This window comes from Macaca nemestrina, chromosome 13, assembly GCF_043159975.1.
Source record: "Macaca nemestrina isolate mMacNem1 chromosome 13, mMacNem.hap1, whole genome shotgun sequence".
Lineage (NCBI taxonomy): Eukaryota > Metazoa > Chordata > Mammalia > Primates > Cercopithecidae > Macaca > Macaca nemestrina.
Genome location: NC_092137.1, coordinates 1358325 through 1376366, shown reverse-complemented (window position 1 = coordinate 1376366; position 18042 = coordinate 1358325). Strand labels below are relative to the sequence as shown.

The 18042-nt window shown below is 46.3% G+C and overlaps 1 protein-coding gene across 6 annotated transcripts in view; it reads right to left on the bottom strand.

Moving 5' to 3' along the window:
* The window catches only part of LOC105497556 (syntrophin gamma 2), a 564393-nt gene that overhangs the window by 342171 nt on the left and 204180 nt on the right, over window positions 1-18042 (bottom strand). For all 6 annotated transcript variants that reach the window (XM_011768711.2, XM_071076129.1, XM_011768716.3 and 3 more), the window contains 2 exons: window positions 11531-11618; window positions 4818-4909 (listed from right to left, as the gene is read on the bottom strand). In XM_011768711.2, the coding sequence (XP_011767013.2) occupies window positions 4818-4909; window positions 11531-11618 (180 nt within the window). The remainder of the gene's footprint in view (window positions 1-4817; window positions 4910-11530; window positions 11619-18042) is intronic.

The window sequence follows — 18042 nt, the reverse complement described above, 5'->3', positions numbered from 1 at the left end:
TTTATCACATCAGGAAGTGCATGTCAACTTGAAGGGCTATGTGGGTATGCTTAGTTTCCTTTTCAAAAAAAAATACAATAAAATGAAAGTGCTGATCTACTGGAAACAATTATCTCTTTTTTGTCAGAAAATATTGTATTTGTTTCTTCACTTTTGAAGCATGTTTGCTGGGTATAGAATTTTAAACAGGAATTAATTTCTTTTTCATACTTTAAAGCTGTCATTTCATTTTCTCTAGCTTCTCTTGTTTTTGTTGAGAAAGAAGTTGTCAATTTTACTATTATTTTCTTTTTAACTTCTGGCTCCTTCTAAAGTTTTTTTTTTTTTTTAATTTTTAAGTTCCAGGGTACATGTGCAGGATGTGCACGTTTGTTACATTGGTAAACGTGTGCCATGATGGTTTGCTGCACCTATCAACCCATCTCCTAGGTATTAAGCCCATCATCCATTAGCTACTTTCTCCTGATGCTCTCCCTCCCGCTGTGGGCCCCCACCTCTTGCCAGGCCCCAGGGTGTGTTGTTCCTCTCCCTGTGTCCATGTGTTCTCATAGTTCAGTTCCCACTTATAAGTGAGGACATGTAGTGTTTGCTTTTCGGTTCCTGCCTTATTCTGATGAGGATAATGGCTTCAGCTCCATCCATGTCCCTGCAAAGGACATATTCTTGTTCTTCTTTATGGCTGCATAGTATTCCATGGTGTATCTCTATGACATTTTCTTTATCCAGTCTATCATTGATGGGCATTTGGGTTGATTCCATGTGTTTACAATTGTGATTAGTTCTGCAATTAACATACACATGCATGTATTGTTGCAACAGAATAATTTACATTCCTTTTGGTATATACCCAGTAATGGGACTGCTGAGTCAAATGGTATTTCTGGTTCTAGACCTTTGAGGAATCACCACACCATCTTCCACAATGGTTGAATGAATTTACATTCCCACCAACAGTGAAAAAATGTTCCTATTTCTCTGCAACCTCGACATCATCTGACTTTTTAATGATCACCATCCTGACTGGCCTGAGATGGTATCTCATTGTGGTTTTGATTTGCATTTCTCTGAGGATAAGTAATGATGAGCCTTTTTTCCTCTGTTTGTTGGCCACATGAATGTCTTCTTTTGCGATGTATCTGTTCATGTCCTTTGCCTACATTTAATGTCTTTTTTTTTCTTGTAAATTTGTTTAAGTCCCTTGTAGATTCTGGATATTAGACCTTTGTCAGACAGATAGATTGCAAAAATTTTCTCCCACTTTGTAACTTGCCTGTTCAATCTGATGATAGTTGCTTTTGCTGTGCAGAAGCTCTTTAGTTTAATTAGATTCCATTTGCCAATTTTTAAGTTTTTCTTTAAAAAAAAAACTTTATTTTAGGTTCAGGGGTGCATGTACAGGTTTGTTATATAGGTAAATTTGTGTCATGGGGGCTTGTTACACAGGTTATTTCTTTACCCAGGTATTAATCCTAATACCAAATAGTTATTTTTTTCTGATCCTCTTCCTCCTCCCACCCTTCACCCTCAGATAGGTCTCAATATCGAGTCTTGATAGCCTTCTAAAAAGAACATATTAAAACTATTTTAAAACTCTGCAATTCACATTCTCTGTAATGAGTTTAAATAACCTGACGATGCTTTATTCTGGAGCTGAGCTAACCATATGAATAACTACAAAGACTTTTAAGTTCAGCACTTTTCTCTTTCTCTTGCTGATAAGGAGGAGGAGGATGTCTGAAGATGACATATTCTAAGCATTAGGCTGGTCACTTTACCCATGTCCCTTCCATAATTCCTCAATTACTCGTTGACAGGAGGATCATATCCACCAAAGCCTGAAGAACCAGGAGAGTCGGGAGAACTGGGAGAGCTGGGAGAACCAGGCTAAACCAGGCAGCCTCCCTTCAATGTTGCTCTCATGTTACTTTTCCATTGCGCTTACCAGAGCCACACACTGTCTGACCTTTCCTGGAATGACACCGAATCATGCCTCATGCTCTGTGTCTCCTTCCAGGAAGAGTTTAGAGTCCACTCAAAAAGTTACAGCCACACAGTGGGAGAGAAACGCTGAGGACACTGCACAGAAAGGGTAGGAGGACAGTTTCCCCCTGCTGGATGGTGCTGGCTTGGGGGACGGGGTGTTGCAGACAAATGGAATTGTATAATCCTCTTGTAAAATTAATTTTAAAAAGACTGTAGGAAAATATTAAAGAATATGGAAAGAAATGAAGCAGTATTAATTCAAAGATAGCACAAATAAATATGCTTTCCATAAGCAGGAAAGGTGAGTCAGAAAGGTTTGGTTCTTCCCAGTAAATCTGGTGATTACAGTCAAAATCCCAACACTGTTTTTTTGTAGAATTGGATCAAGAGCTATTGAAATTCACAAGAAAAAACAAAGAAAGAGAGAAGACGGAAAAAATAGAGTGAGTTAGGAGGTGGCAAGAGGGCAAGGCCTACAGATGACACAAACTGATTATAAATACCTAGTAATTACATAGTGTGATATTGCCGTTGATATTGACCATCAGAATACAACAGAGGTCTCAGCAGCACACGCCTGTGCTCACGGCGCTGGTTACATGTGAGCCGTGGCATTGCAGATCACCCAGAAACAGTGTTGAGACAACTGGTTATCCACAGAAACGCACCTGGAACTCTACCTTGCACAGGTTTCACAAAAATAGATCTCATGGAATTTAGAGACCTAATGTGAAAAGCAAACATTAACAATATTTAGAGGAAAATATAAGGAAATATCTTTATGAACTTAGGATAAGAAAGATTTCTTGAACAAGATCCTAAAACCACAAAACCACAAAAGATAGCACAAACAAAATGAAAAAGACAAGTTATCAGCTGTAGGAAGAGATTTTTAACCCATTACCACCAAAATATTATTACCAAGTATATATTAAACATTTCAACGGATTTGTAAGAAAAAAGATCACCTTAATGGTAAATGTGCCAAAGAGATGAATAGCATTTCACAGAAGGGGAAAAGCCAAAGGAAAATACAAATAGGAAAAGTAAATAAAACTCATTAGTAATGATGGAAATGAAATAGAGTCCCAGAGAGAGAACAATTTTACAGCTACTGTACTTTGAATATTAAGTCAAAAATTACCTAGCACTGGAGAGGCTGTGGCTCAACTGGAATTCCCTAGAGCTGTAGGAATATAAACTGCACAGCCACTTTTGTAGAAAACTTGCTGTTATTTTGAAAATAGAACATCCTAGCATAATCTAGCACTCAGAAATTCTACCTTATAGAATAGCCAAGAGACATTTATAAGTATCTTTATGGCTGTGCTGGTTTTAATGATGATAAACTAGGAAAACAAACATAAAACAAAAGCCAAGTGTCCATGGGCAACTGACAATGGATAAATAAACTGTAGTGAAATATCATACAGCAAAAAACCTCATAGAAACAAACAGTAAGTAAACATGCAAATCTCAGAAGACTATGGCAGAATAATATTTTATAAGCCTTGCAATAAAATGAAATTATATATTTACAGATAAAACATTTTTTAATCAAGAGAATGATAAACACAAAATTCAGGATGCCTTATATCTCTGGGCAGGCCAGAAAATGGGGTATGGAAGAGTACACAGATGAAAAGCTAGGGACAATACTCTAATTATTGATGAGAACTGCAATTTCATGGGCATTTGCTTTATTTTGCTTCATAACTGACACAGAGTCTAAATGCAATTTTTAATTATCAAAAGCTCAATTAATTGGTTAGAAATGGAGTAGTCAGACATCTTAAACACAGATTGTACAAACGTGAATATTTTTCTCTCTGTTCTCCCTGTGTATGAAGTATCTGGTCATTTTGATGATGTGACTGGAATGATTTACAATAAAACATTTTTTCAAACTGCTTACAGGATTCTACATTTCTCGTGCACTAATGCCTCTGTGGATGATGAATTCCCCATGGGGGGTGCAGCTCACAGGTCACCCTGTGGGAGTCAGAGTTCAGGCTTCTGAGGGAGGAGGGCATGAGCCCTGTGCCCCAGGGAGCTGCAGGTTCTCTGACAGCCCAGGCTTCTGAGGGAGGAGGGTGGGAGTTCCATGCCCCAGGGAGCTGCAGGTCCTCTGACAGCCCAGGCTTCTGAGGGAGGAGAGTGGGAGTCCCATGCCCCAGGGAGCTGCAGGTCCTCTGACAGCCCAGGCTTCTGAGGGAGGAGGGTGGGAGTTCCATGCCCCAGGGAGCTGCAGGTCCTCTGACAACCCAGGCTTCTGAGGGAGGAGAGTGGGAGTCCCATGCCCCAGGGAGCTGCAGGTCCTCTGACAGCCCAGGCTTCTGAGGGAGGAGGGTGGGAGTCCCATGCCCCGGGGAGCTGCAGGTTCTCCTTTTGCTCGAGTCTGGTTTCCTTGGGAGGGTGGATATTTGGAATGTGATTAAAACTCACTGCATTATACAGTGTTCATGCCTCCTTAGGTATTTTCTGTTCAGAAATTAATGGAAGTCTCACAGAAGTTTCCTAAAAATAACCTGAATCCTTCCTACAGTCAGAGTGATATGTAAATCAGAGGCAGGACTCAAAGTATTCTTGCCTGCTCACTGAGATGCTGTGAATTATGAGCTTAAAATATCCTATAATGCAATCATGAGGTGTCCCACGTGGGAGTAAATGTCAACAGAACAGCACCTTGAATCTGTGTTCTAAGTATTTCCTCTCAAACCATCACAATTATCTTCACTGGGCAGTACAGCATCTTTTTAATTCTGTCTAGAGATTATCTCTGGGCTACTGATACTTCTGTTAAAATAAAATTTAATGAGAATCTATATGCTTACTGTGTTACTGGAGTTTCCGTTCAGATGCAAACCGCTGTCAAAGAGGGGAGAGGAGGCCCCACTGCTGTGGTCGCTGGATGGCCCTGGGGACCCTGCAGCAAAACAAGAGAAGTTCCTTCCAATTGGTGCCTCGACAAAGCACACTGTGACCATGGAGTGACTTCAGTTCTACCTCTGCATGGGAAGTCACCAGCGCCAAAATGCCTGGTCACTCTCAGAGAAGCTGATGCCCAGTTATGAGCTGGGTCATCCCCAATGGCCTCTCACCTTCCTGCCGTGATACAGTTTCCTCACCAAGATCTGACCTCTGAAGGGAGGGACCACTGCCGGCTCCTGTGAGGGCTCCCCAGGGTGGAGGGACAGCATCGGGAAGGTGTGCCCCTGGCAGCCCAGGCCCTCCCTGTCAACATGCCCCCCTGGAGTGGTCAGCACAAGGCGCCTTCTGTGATCTTGGTGTTCTCTTTTGAAAGGAGATGATCGTACCAGGCCACTCAAAGGGTTTTTTTTTTTCCAGAGACAATATTGAAAAGCTCACACTCAAAGCACTTAGCACATTACAGGTAAAACAGGTGCTCATAACATAATTTCCCTGGAAATAAGGCTCGTGCAACCAGAGTTTACATCTGCTAAACAGAAGCAAGCCAGTTCATAGATCTTCACGTTGCATGGATTACCCAGGGGACGCAGAGCGCTTTCATGCCATTTCCAAGGTCCTGGGAACAGCTCAGGGAGAAAGGCTGTATTTGTTCCTTTATTGTCCCTTCCCACCAATATCTTCAGGCTGGACTATAAGAGTGGGCTGCTCCCATGTGGCTTAGTGTTTCACCCAGCATTTCTGTGTTATTGCCACGTAAAGACAGATCCGTGAACACAGTAGCCTGACCGTGCTAGATTCCCAGTCAGGTGGAACAGAGGCCTCCCAACACTGAGAAAGGAGCCTTTGATGCATCCATGAGTGGAGACCAGGCCCTGTTGTTAGATCACCTGAGTGCCTGGAAAGAGGAAAGAAGCACTGAGAACAGCACTAGCAGGAGGACCTGTCACCAGCCAGCCATCAGTCATCACAACCATGTGGTGCTGTTGCAGAATGGAGGCTTGAACTGGCACACTGGCCTCTTGCAGGAAAGACCCCTGTGAAGCTGAAGAAAGCCTGGTGGACACACCTCTGTGCATTTGTATTTGGGATGCCCTGTTGTGCCGTCTGTTTCCTGGGATTAAAGTGAAGATCAATCGGCATCACATATGGAAAGTCATAATGTGACCACCAGCCTCGCTTGGTGCAGACAGGAACGCGATACGGCTCGGAGGCTCAAGACCCTCTAACCTCCAATCTGCCTCTGCAAATGTGACGTGCAATGTTCAGCGAGTTAACATGGCTCGCTGTTACCCTTTGTCCAGCTGTATGATACCTACAAAGACTCATGTTTTCAGAAAACACTTCATACCATATTCCTTCGTGAAAATTAAGATATTGAGAAACCTGGAGTACTCTGGGGGAAATAAGAGCTGCTTAACTTTGTGTAAAGGGTAGTTGTCAATTTTACTAGATGAGGAACTTTCCTTTTTCACTGGCCACTGTTTACTGTCTGGTGAAGACTCTGCTGTGGACCAGCCTTCGGCTCCACACAGCACCCAGGGCGTTTCACGGGGTCGTTGCTGAGACAGCGCCTCAATCTGCCCTTTAGCGTTCAGAAGCACATTTCACTGTTATTTATTTGAAACTCTTTCCCAATGCCTGTTATTTTATATCCATAATCACTGTATCAGTAATTTGAGAGGAAAATCAAAATATTTTTAACGACTGCAATCTTCTAAAATCCCAAAGTCCATGCTCTAGACCAAGGAGACACATGGCTAATGGCAGCAGATCCAAGCTGCCACTGACTGAATGAGCAAACAGGTAAATAGTCAATAAATTTACATTTGACAGTCACACTTACAATCTAAATTTCTATAAATTTATTTCTGATGAATGGGTATCTTGTCATCCATATCCCAGAACAGAAATGTGAATAGTTATATCTTTCTTCTATCACAAATAAAAGTCCATTATTTTTTAAAAACCCAATATCAGGAATTCTCAATAAAAATTGACTTAGTTGGTGTCAAAAATAAATAATCATATTAGAAAACATATAGTATATAATCAATGTTTATTAAAGCACCTAATCTTAGAAAAAACTAACCCCAACCTATCAAAACTGCTTCGGTTACCCTCAGGCAATGCTGGTTGGAATGTAAAATGGTGTGGCTGCTGTGGAAAATACTTTGGCAGCCATTCAAAAAGTTGAGCCTAGAATCACCAGAGGACTCAGCAATTCCAGTTCGCGGCATCCACTCGGTGGCAAGGAAAGCATCTCCGAAGAAAAACGCCTTCACAGATGCTCATGGCGCTATAATTCACAATATCCCCCAAACAGAAGCAAGACAAACGCCCACCAGCTGATGAAAGGGTATGCACGTGGGTCCATAAACACAGATAAATTCCCTGTGAGAGATGCTGTTCAGCTGGAAGAAGGCAGCACCGATGCCGGGACACTGGGGGCTGACTCCGAAACTGCACTGAGGGAGGACGTCAGACACAAAGGCTCCCCAGAGCGGGATTCCATTCACAGAAAATGTCCAGAGCAGGCACATCCCCAGAGACAGGAGGGAGATGCCCGGCTGCCGCGGGCTGGGGTGGGGAGAATGGGGACTGACTGCTAATTGGGACACGGTTTATTTTTGGGATGATGGAAATGTTTTGGAATTAGATAGTAGCAAGGCCTCTACAACGTAGTGAAATACTTAAAATTGCTGACGTGTTACTTTAAAACGGTGAATTTTGTGTTGTATGAATTGTATCTTTATAAAAAGACCAAGAGCCTGACTTGTGAAAAATAAAAGCCTACTTTGACTCAGTCTCAAACAGCTATTTGTTTTCTCTTTGATAAACGTTTTACAATGTGGAAGCTGGACATTTTCAGCACAGATCTGCTGTGGTACTCCCTTTCCCCACTCACTGGGGCTGCTCTGCAGTCAGAAAGTGAAGCCTGCTCGGGCACCGCAATTTTTTTTTTTTTTTTTTTTTTTTTTTTTGAGACAGAGTCTCGCTCTGTCGCCCAGGCTGGAGTGCAGTGGCCGGATCTCAGCTCACTGCAAGCTCCGCCTCCCGGGTTTATGCCATTCTCCTGCCTCAGCCTCCCGAGTAGCTGGGACTACAGGCGCCCGCCACCTCGCCCGGCTAGTTTTTTGTATTTTTTTTAGTAGAGACGGGGTTTCACCGTGTTAGCCAGGATGGTCTCGATCTCCTGACCTCGTGATCCACCCATCTCGGCCTCCCAAAGTGCTGGGATTACAGGCTTGAGCCACCGCGCCCGGCCTGGGCACCGCAATTTTACCTTCACGGTGTGAATTCAGCAGAGGACGTTTCACCTGAATTTATGGAGAGATTACGGCTGCCGTGCTTAAATTGTTATGGATACTAAGATGTTAACATTTTTTATTGTAAAGAATGAAATAAAAAGGAGAATAGACACTTACTGAATTAACGGGGACGCAGCACCCCTGGCCTCCGTGATCTGCGCCCCAGGCTGCCCTTTCCTGCATGTGCCTGGTGACCTGTGGGGTGGTTGGTGCAGCTGGGCCCGTTCAGGCAGAGCAGTTAGAGTCAGCACAGCCCTGCTCAGGGCGCGGGCAGCAACGCTCACAGAAGTCACTAGGTCACCGGCAACTGACCCCAGAGCCTGCGGGTTTCAGCGGAGCCCACAGACAGAAGTCAGGATGTGAATCTCAACAGAGACAGCCTCTGCCCCGCGGGCTCAGGCACCAGAATTGCAAGAGCTGCCCATCCTCAGAGTGAAACACAGGCTCCGTACTATCTCTAGGCAGGAGCGCTCGGTGGAAACCTCTGCCTGGGGCACTTCCTCTGTGATCTGCTGTTGCAATGTTGCTGCTGCTGTTGCTTAAATTCTGCTGTTTCAACAGCAGCTGGGGAAGCTGGCTCAGACGCAGCACCCATCTCACTCTGCCTGTGAAGTCACCTTGCCCAAGAGAGAAGTCAGGAACGGCCCCAGAGTGAGTGTCCTCCGGCTCCCACTCCCACTCCCACTTCGCAACACCAGAAAGCAACCCCTGCTTTCCATCTGTCTCCTCCTTTATCTGTGCCACCTCCGCCTGTCCAAGTCACTATCTTCTTTTTTTTTCTTTCTGGCAAAAATCTATGAAATGTCTTAGTTTCTTCCTTGGTGAGCCTGTATGGTCACAGCTGCTGCAGAATCCTCAGACACTCAGGCTGCCCCCTCGCAAGTGAGTCCTCCTCCCCCATCTGAGCCCACTGCTGGGCCTCGTGATGTGTCTGACACCTGAGCCTCCCTGCTGGCTCCAAGAACTTCTGTGCAGCTCTCATCACGTCCACCCCCTTCCTGACTCACAGCAAAGTTTCTCAAAACCCCAGGGGGTGCACCACTGTGCCGCGTGTGACATTTCGCTCCCTCGAACTTTTGTCCGATTGCTAACATGTTCTGCCTCTACCGCCCTGGGAATATTCGCCTTTCTCATGCACGGCCTCTCAGCACCCCTTACTCTTTTCCTCAAGAACCCTCCAGGTCCTCATCCATGCTCCTGTGGCTCCATCTAGCAGAGGGAGTGGTCTCTGTGGATGGCAGGGCATGCAGTGAATCTTACTGATCCATGTTTAGTACAATGGCAGTAAGATCGATTTTCCTAAGATTGTGAATAGCACAGTTATCCTGCTGTGATCGATGGGAAACATGGAGTTGCTGAAATTGATTTGTTCCTGGTTGCTGAGGAAGATGAAAGCAGAAGTCACACTATGAGTCTAATGATGCTTTTGATCAAACGCTGACACAGGAAAAGTTCACGTGTCCCCCTTGCAGGGCTTGTGATGGCAGAGTGCTCGCTTCTTCCGTGCCCTGCTGCTCACACCTGTGGCGGGGGTGCCATAGAGATGGGCAGGCTTTGGGGCTCGGACCCCAGGGCAGCACGTAGGGGTGTATGTTTCCAGCTCCTGAAGCCCCACTGGGAGTGTGTGTTCCAGGGTGTTCTTTCAGTTCTGCCGTCTGCAGGCGGCTTCCAGGCTTTACTTCTGCCGTCTGGAGGCGGCTTGTGGGCTTCACTTCCGCCGTCTGCAGGCGGCTTCCAGGCTTTACTTCTGCCGTCTGGAGGCGGCTTGTGGGCTTCACTTCCGCCGTCTGCAGGCGGCTTCCAGGCTTTAGTTCTGCCGTCTGGAGGCGGCTTGTGTTAATAAGCTCAATTAGACCCTCTGCCTTATCACGAGGGCAGAGGGCTTTCTATATCCCGGGGTTCTTGCCTTAGCGTACCTGAAGAATCGGATCCCACGTGGGCTTGGAGGGTTGGCACAAGGTTTTATGGAGTGGTGGTAGCTCTCAGAAAACGGATGGAGAGCCAGAAGGGGCATGGAGTGGCAAGGTGGTTTTCTCCTAGAGTCTCTTCCAACCACCCCAGCCAAACTCCACATCATTCTGCCAGTGGATAGCCTGCCAGTGTCTGCTGGTGCCTGTCAGCATGCTCTTCCACTCCTCTGTTCTTCTCGACATCCAGCCAGTTGTGTCTCTGCCCACTAGAGTCTTGGGGTTGTTTTAGGCACAGGATGGGGGTGTGGTGGGCCAGGGTGGTATTGGAAAATGCAACATTTGGGTGCAAGAACAGGAGTGCCTGTCCTTACTTAGGTCCATGGGCCCAGGCCTGGGGGTGGAGCCCTCACCGAGGACCTGCCCTTCTCCTCCCAGCACTTCCCTGCCCCTCTCCTGTATCAGTGAAAAACCCAATGCATGATCAGAACTCAACAACTCATGTGCCTGAGAGCTGCAGCCGGGCCACTCGGGGCAGGAGAGAAAGGAAGGCATTGACAAAGGGGACATCAATGGAAGAGAGAGAGAAAGTAAAACAGCCAATACGAACCCCCAGGGAGGGACGCCGTTCCTTCCCATGAGACAGTGGCAGGAAGGACAGGCCATCAGCCCCCATGAGAAGGAACCCGACTGTCAGCTCGTCGGGAGGTCCTCATTCCGTGTTGGATGCCATGGGGTTTGAGCCACCAGCAGATGTTGACTTCAGGGGAGCCTGGGCCTTGCCTTTAAGGCCTTTCCTGATTACCCACAAAGAGAGGGCAGCGACGCCCTCTGCTAAACCAAAGGAACGGTGGTGACTCCAACCTTTATAAAGCCACAACAGATGAATGACATTAGAAAAAGTTACAACTATCTTCACTAAAACATTTTTCTAGATTTGGGGTTCATCACTTTCATATTGGGTCACAATTCAAGTGTAATAGAGGATTACAAACTTTGTGCCAAAATATGTCAGGGACTTCAGAGCATAAATTTACCATTATTTTCATTTTTTGCACTGAAAATTTCTCAGGTCAACATAGGTATTTCAAATGGAAACTTTGCTTGTATGTTAACATATAGATAACTACAATCATGGTGAGTTTGCACGAAGGAAGAACCATGTAGTTACGTGACGAGAAGCATGGTCTGATAACACTTCCTTTAAAAAAGCCCATGGATGTGTTAAAACATACGTCATGGGAATATGTAACGCCACGGTGCCTGCCTATACTTTTCTTCTCTCTGAATGTACACTCAGGAAATGATAAATATCCCAGTCCATGCGGTAGCATTTAGATAAATAATGTGGCCAAAAAGGAATTTCTCCAGCACCCTGCAATTTCTCCTCTTCCCACTTACCTAACGGGAGCTTCAGAAACGCCGGCGCTTCCCTGAGATACTCAACGGTGATGGTAACTTCATTGCCAGCATTTCTCAGAAGATGCACCTGTCAATATGACAAAAATAGCCACTTTACCACCACAAAAGAACCAGACACAGAATTAAAAAATAAAATCTCTCTGCCTCCTGTTTCCCAAGAATTCAAAGTTCATAGCTACCTCGGAAACACAGAAAACTTTGTGGGCTTCAGCTGGAGTAAAGAAAGAGTGGCTATCACCTCCGAGGCCACCTGCCTCCCACATTCTATCTGCGTAAACAAGTGCATGAGTGAACAGGGGTCTGCCCATATCATCCACAACACCAGGCTCTCTGCATCCCTATGAACGCAATCTACCAGAAAATAATACCCTTGGAGAAATCAGTGTGTTACTACAAACACCCAGTGTTCAGTCACTGGCAAAACATGGATTAACTGTGGCACAACAAACCACAAATATGAATTTAAAGATTTAAATGACGCTTTAGTTCTCAGGAAATTAGTGGCTATCATTTCAAAAGGATGGAACTTAGTTCTGTGATGAAACTTCAAATTATACTCACTGTTTTAGTCACCTCACATACAATCCTGCATGTTTCAACACAGCATCTAAAATCAGCTTTTTGTGCACAATGTGTTTGCCATTGTTTAAATCTGAGACACTAAAAGTCTAGATGCTGCAAAGCTGTGTGTGTCAGAATTCACTGCACCTGCACCTGCACCTGTGTCTTCCCATAATGCATAACCCTGCTCTGCCATGTCCTTCTCCTCTGAGGCCAGGCATAGCCCACCCTGCCCTCTCCTCTACACAGGGCCTGTCAACAGTTTGGGCAGATTCCTAACACACTTCATCCTCCTAGGCCAGGTGTATCCCACCTCATCCTTTCCTCTACATGGAGCCTGTCCACAGTTTGAGCAGGTTCCTGCCCTACTTCATCCTCCTAGGCCAGGCATAGCCCACCCCGCCCTCTCCTCTACACAGAGCCTGCCAACAATTTGGGCAGGTTTCTACCTCACTTTGTCCTCCTAGGCCAGGCATATCCCACCTCACCCTCTCCTCTACATGGAGCCTGTCCAAAGTTTGAGCAGGTTCCTGCCCTACTTCATCCTCCTAGGGCAGGCGTATCCCACTTCGCCCTCTCCTCCACACAGAGCCTGCCCACAGTGGGCAGGTTCCTACCTCACTTCATCCTCGTAGGCCAGGCGTAACCCACCTTGCTCTCTCCTCTACATAAAGCCTATCCACAGTTTGGGCAGGTTCCTGCCCTACTTCATCACTCCCTCTGACCATTCCTCCTCATTTCTTCAGTCACTTTCCATGCCCGTCACTGTCTACCTGGAGGACTACAGTTCTGCATAGCTCCCTAAGACCCTTGGTGCAGCTTGGGTGGGTTTTGAAGACTGGATTTAGAAAGTTTGAAAGTTCCCATGGCCTGAGATCCAACATAAACGTCTTCCTATTTCACCCGAGGACATTTCCATCCGGCATGGCTGGTCCACCTCTACCACCAGTGCTCCCTCCTGGCCCTCCAATCCACCCCACCTCAGCCATGCCTGTGGACAACCTTACATATGTCGGTGCTTTCACATAGATCTTGACCTCATAGGACAGCCTCGTCCCTTTTACCTCATGAAATCCCACTGAAAACTCCAGACTGGAAACAGCAGAACTGCAGAAACGCTCCCCTAATGCCACTGAGCATTTTCAACATCCTTTCTTCTCCCTCCCCTCATCCACTCCCATGTGGCTGGTGACCCTGTGCTGACAGCCTCCAGGTCGCAGGTGCTGTTAGCAGGCTTCACACGCCGCCCACTGCCTGTTGGGAGGCCTCACACGCCCACTTCCTTTTGGGAGGCCTCACACACCCACTTCCTGTTGGGAGACCTCACACACTCACTTCCTGTTGGGAGGCTTCCCATGCCCACTTCCTGTTGGGAGGCTTCACAGGCCCACTTCCTGTTGGGAGGCTTCACAGGCCCACTTCCTGTTGGGAGGCCTCATATGCCCACCTCCTGTTGGGAGGCCTCATATGCCCACCTCCTGTTGGGAGGCTTCACAGACCTGCTTCCTGTTGGGATGCTTCCCACACCCACTTCCTGTTGGGTCCCTCACAAGCCCACTTCCAGTTGGGAGGCTTCACATGCCCACTTCCTGTGATCCTGCATCACTGCCTTCCTGTCATGCTCCACAGGCTGGGCCCCCCATAGGGCTAAGCCAGGCCTCTCCCGCCGGCTGTCTCCAAGGCGTCTTTCCTCCCCTACTGTTCAGTACAGGTGCACCCTTGTGAGATGCCTGTCTCCAGCGTCCACACCCTGTCTTCATACAGGCTGCTGCAGTGCAAAGTGACTGTGAAATAGAAGCTCTCCTCTGACCAACTCCCAGAAAGTATCAAAGCTTAACCACTAGCATATTTGTCTGACTCTATCCTTCCTCCTGCACGAGATCCTGGAGAAAACTACCAAATCTGAATTTTCTTCTCCTCTTTGGTGAAAAGAAGTAGAATCGAGGCTCTCCTTTGACGAACGGGGTTCATGATGGCGACGACACCCTTCCTTTCTACATGGAAGGGCTGGAATCTCGCAAGGCCCCGAAAGTCCTCATCCCTGGAGGTGCAGAGTGTGCAGCGTGGGAGGGGAGATCACACAGACCTCCGCTGTCCACTGTCCAGCCACTTCCCAGCAAGTGACGGCCACTGTAATACCGTAGTTGTCCCGGGAGCTCAGTGCAGTATAATTTTAAAAGAGCAAAATGTCACCAGGACAAGAACAGTTTGAGATTCATACAACTCACCGTGCCCCATCCTTAAAACAGGCTGCCCTCCTCCCAAAGGACCAGGCCATGCATAGCTCCCCTATGTGAGTCTGTCCCCCAGCCAGTGTGCCTGAAGTCCTTATTGGAAATCATCGAGGTGTGCGTGGACACCTCCCTGCCCACCTCCATACCTGAGGTAAGTGAGTCTATTCAGTGACTTTCACCAGTTTTTCTGGAGAATGACTGTGGACTGAAGCAGGAAAATCTGCCATCCCTTGCTTACAGGAATCTGTACTTATCACAATGGACAATTTTGTCAGAAGTAACAGAACCAATCAATAGAGAGAGGCAGAGTAGCCTGAAAACGTTGAGCACTTTTAATTAAAGATTGGACTTAGCTTCAATTTATTATTAATTTTTAATCCCAAATGTTTACCTTGCCTTGATCTTTTTGTGACTTTAAAATACCCGAACAAGACTAAGGCATTCAATTTGTTATCAGTCTTATCTTTTATTTAGTTTGAAGCATATTTGTGGTGTATGAACAAAATAATTGAATGTTGACCATTGATGCTACTAAATTCAACCAATGCCTTCAAAGATTTCTCCCTCCTGGAATCACGGCCCTAAGCCTGATGGCACCAGGAGAGACCCTGGCCCACACCCGCCCAGAGAGCAGCCTCCTTCTGCCCACAGCAGCAGTCACTGCTTTTTGCAGCAAATTAACACCAGTAGCCATGGCCTGGAGGCTTTCCCCTTTTCTGTCTCTCTCTCTTTCTCTTTCTCTCTCTCTTTCAACACAGCATCTAAACTCAGCTTTTTGTGCACAATGTATTTGCCATTGTTTAAATTTGATTGACACACTAAAAGTCTAGATGCTCTCCCTTTTTTTTTTTTTGGTTTTTTTGTTTTTTTTGACTGGGTCTTGCCCTGTCACTCAGGCTGGAAGGCAGTGGTGCAGTCATAGCTCACTGCAGCCTCGACCTTCTGGACTCAGGTGATCCTCCCACCTTGGCCCCATAGTGCTAGGATTACAAGTGTGAGCCATCATGCCTGGCCTCCTCCCACCTCCACCTGCAGCCCCCATTCCAGTGCACACCTGCTTCACGCTGACAAAGTCAGGGTAGGAGGATGCGTTCCAACCTCCAGTTCACCAGCATGTCAAGTTCTGACAGGTAAGCCAAGTCCATTTCTTCCTTAGAAAGGAGGCAGCTATGAAATGAAATCTCCCCACCCTTGTGAAATGACTCTGAAGCCATTGGATTCCCTGCGGTGTTTGAGTCAGCTCAGCCATGCCTGGTGGCTTCCCAGGAGCAGAGGTTCCTTCCTCGGAATTCCGGAGGCTCAGAGTCCGTGATCAGGGCCAGCATAGGGTTCCTGGTGAGGGCCTGGCCCTCTGGCTGTGTCCTTGTGTGGTGGAGAGGGGAAGTGCGCTCCAGAGGGCCTCTTCTTACAGGGCACTGATCCCGTCACCAGGATGCCATCTTCATCACCTTGTCTCACCCTAGTCACTTCCAGAGGCCCTGTCTCTGTCTCCTGACACCCTCATTTAGGGGTTAGGGCTTCAACATGTGAATCTGGGGGGACACAAAGTCCAGTCCGAAACAGGGGCTGGTGAGTAGCCCAGGACACAAAGTTGGTGACATCAGTGCAGTTTCTCTGTGGAGTCGCAAACTCGACCTGTTGATGGAGGCTTCCAGGGCAGCAGATAAGAGCACGCCACATGGTTCTACACACAGCAGCCTCAGGTTAACGCAGTTTGAATTTTAATTAGAAATATAACACATTTGATAGTTTAGATATGAAATAATACAACATATGCAATGAAAGAGTCTGATTTTTATACCCATGAGATCCCTAGTTTGACCCCTCAGAGACAACTGATGCTGGGATATTGTGGGTGTTCTGGAGATTCTATGCCTTTGTAAGAATGTTTTCTCGTTTGAGGGCAGTTTGATCATATTGATCAGATATACAATGTATGTGCATTTTAATCCAGCAACCACATGTGTAGATGCATGAGTATGTGGGAATAAAGAGGTCAGTACAATAATTTTCATATACGAGGCCGGGCGCGGTGGCTCAAGCCTGTAATCCCAGCACTTTGGGAGGCCGAGACGGGCGGATCATGAGGTCAGGAGATCGAGACCATCCTGGCTAACACGGTGAAACCCCGTGTCTACTAAAAATACAAGAAAATTAGCTGGGCGAGGTGGCGGGCGCCTGTAGTCCCAGCTACTCGGGAGGCTGAGGCAGGAGAATGGCGTGAACCCGGGGGAGCGGAGCTTGCAGTGAGCCGAGATCGCGCCACTGCACTCCAGCCTGGGGCACAGAGCAAGACTCCGCGTCAAAAAAAAAAAAAAAAGAATTTTCATATACGATGTGCACTATATATCCCATTTATTTGCCCCATTTTCACTTAAACAGGCCCTGAACTCTGTTAGACATGATTCTTTATCTAACACATCTTGCAGCTTACCCCGTACTATTCATGTACTTCTAGGCTTTCCCATGGATGCAGTGTTCCATTTTACGAATGTTCTGTAACTTCTTCAATGAATCCTCAATCCTCAAATTCTTGTTTAGTTTCTTAGTCCCTCCCCTTTCATCCCTAATCTTACTTTAATTAATATTTCTTCATCAGTCTTTTCAGAGGCCTCTGCATCTTGCGTTATTACAAACCCATCTTGGGAGACACAGTTTTGTTATTATTTTCTCTGACTTGTCCTCTATGTTTTCTCTTCTACAAATTCGCATCTTCATTTTTATTATTTCTTTCTCCTTTGCTCCTGCAGGCTTCTCTGCTGCTCTTGCTTCAGATTCTTAGGTGACAACATGGCTCTTTTTTTCTTTGCTTACTTGTTTTCTAATAAACGTATTTACAAATTACCAGTCTTCCCTTAAGCCCTACTTAATTGTGTTCCACAAATTTTGATACAAAGTTCTTCAATATTTTTCATGTTAGTATTGTGTATTTTTTCCTTTATGTTTTCTTTTTACACCAGTATAGCTATTTTTAAAGTTTCCAGAAGTGTCGATATTTTTAAAAGCATTTGTCATTTTGTTTACTAGATATCATCTGTGTTGCATTTCTTCTTGGGTTCCTTGTGGCCTAAATAACTGTGAATGCCCCACATGCTCTGGGAAAAAATGTAAGTTTATGTTGAACAAAGACCCATGAGAACAAACACAGTCACACACATACACACCTTCCCCACATACACACACCTGCACACACACCTGCATACACACACATACACACACCACACTCCCACATGAACACTCATGCACTCACATTCAGATGTAATTCCACACACACACTCATGCACTCACACACATTCAGACGTAATTCCACACACACACTCACACACATGCACACCCATGCATACACACGGACACACATGAACACAGGCACACACATGCACATACACACACACGTGCACACACAGGTACACCTGTGGACACATACATGCACACATAGGCACACACGGGGACATACACACACGGACACACCCACATGCTGACGTCCTCTCCTCTGTGACCTGCCATCCACCCCACTTTAGTAACATACTCCAAGGCCTTGTATTAGATCTTGCTGTTATCAACATCTGCAAGGGTTCTTACTTTAAACCAAGCACCCAACTACCATGTCTGTCTTCCGGTGTGCTCCCTAGAGCCCTCCTGCACACACGACACTGCAGTCCTTCAGAGACTTAGCATGATTGGCAACAGCAGCTCTCT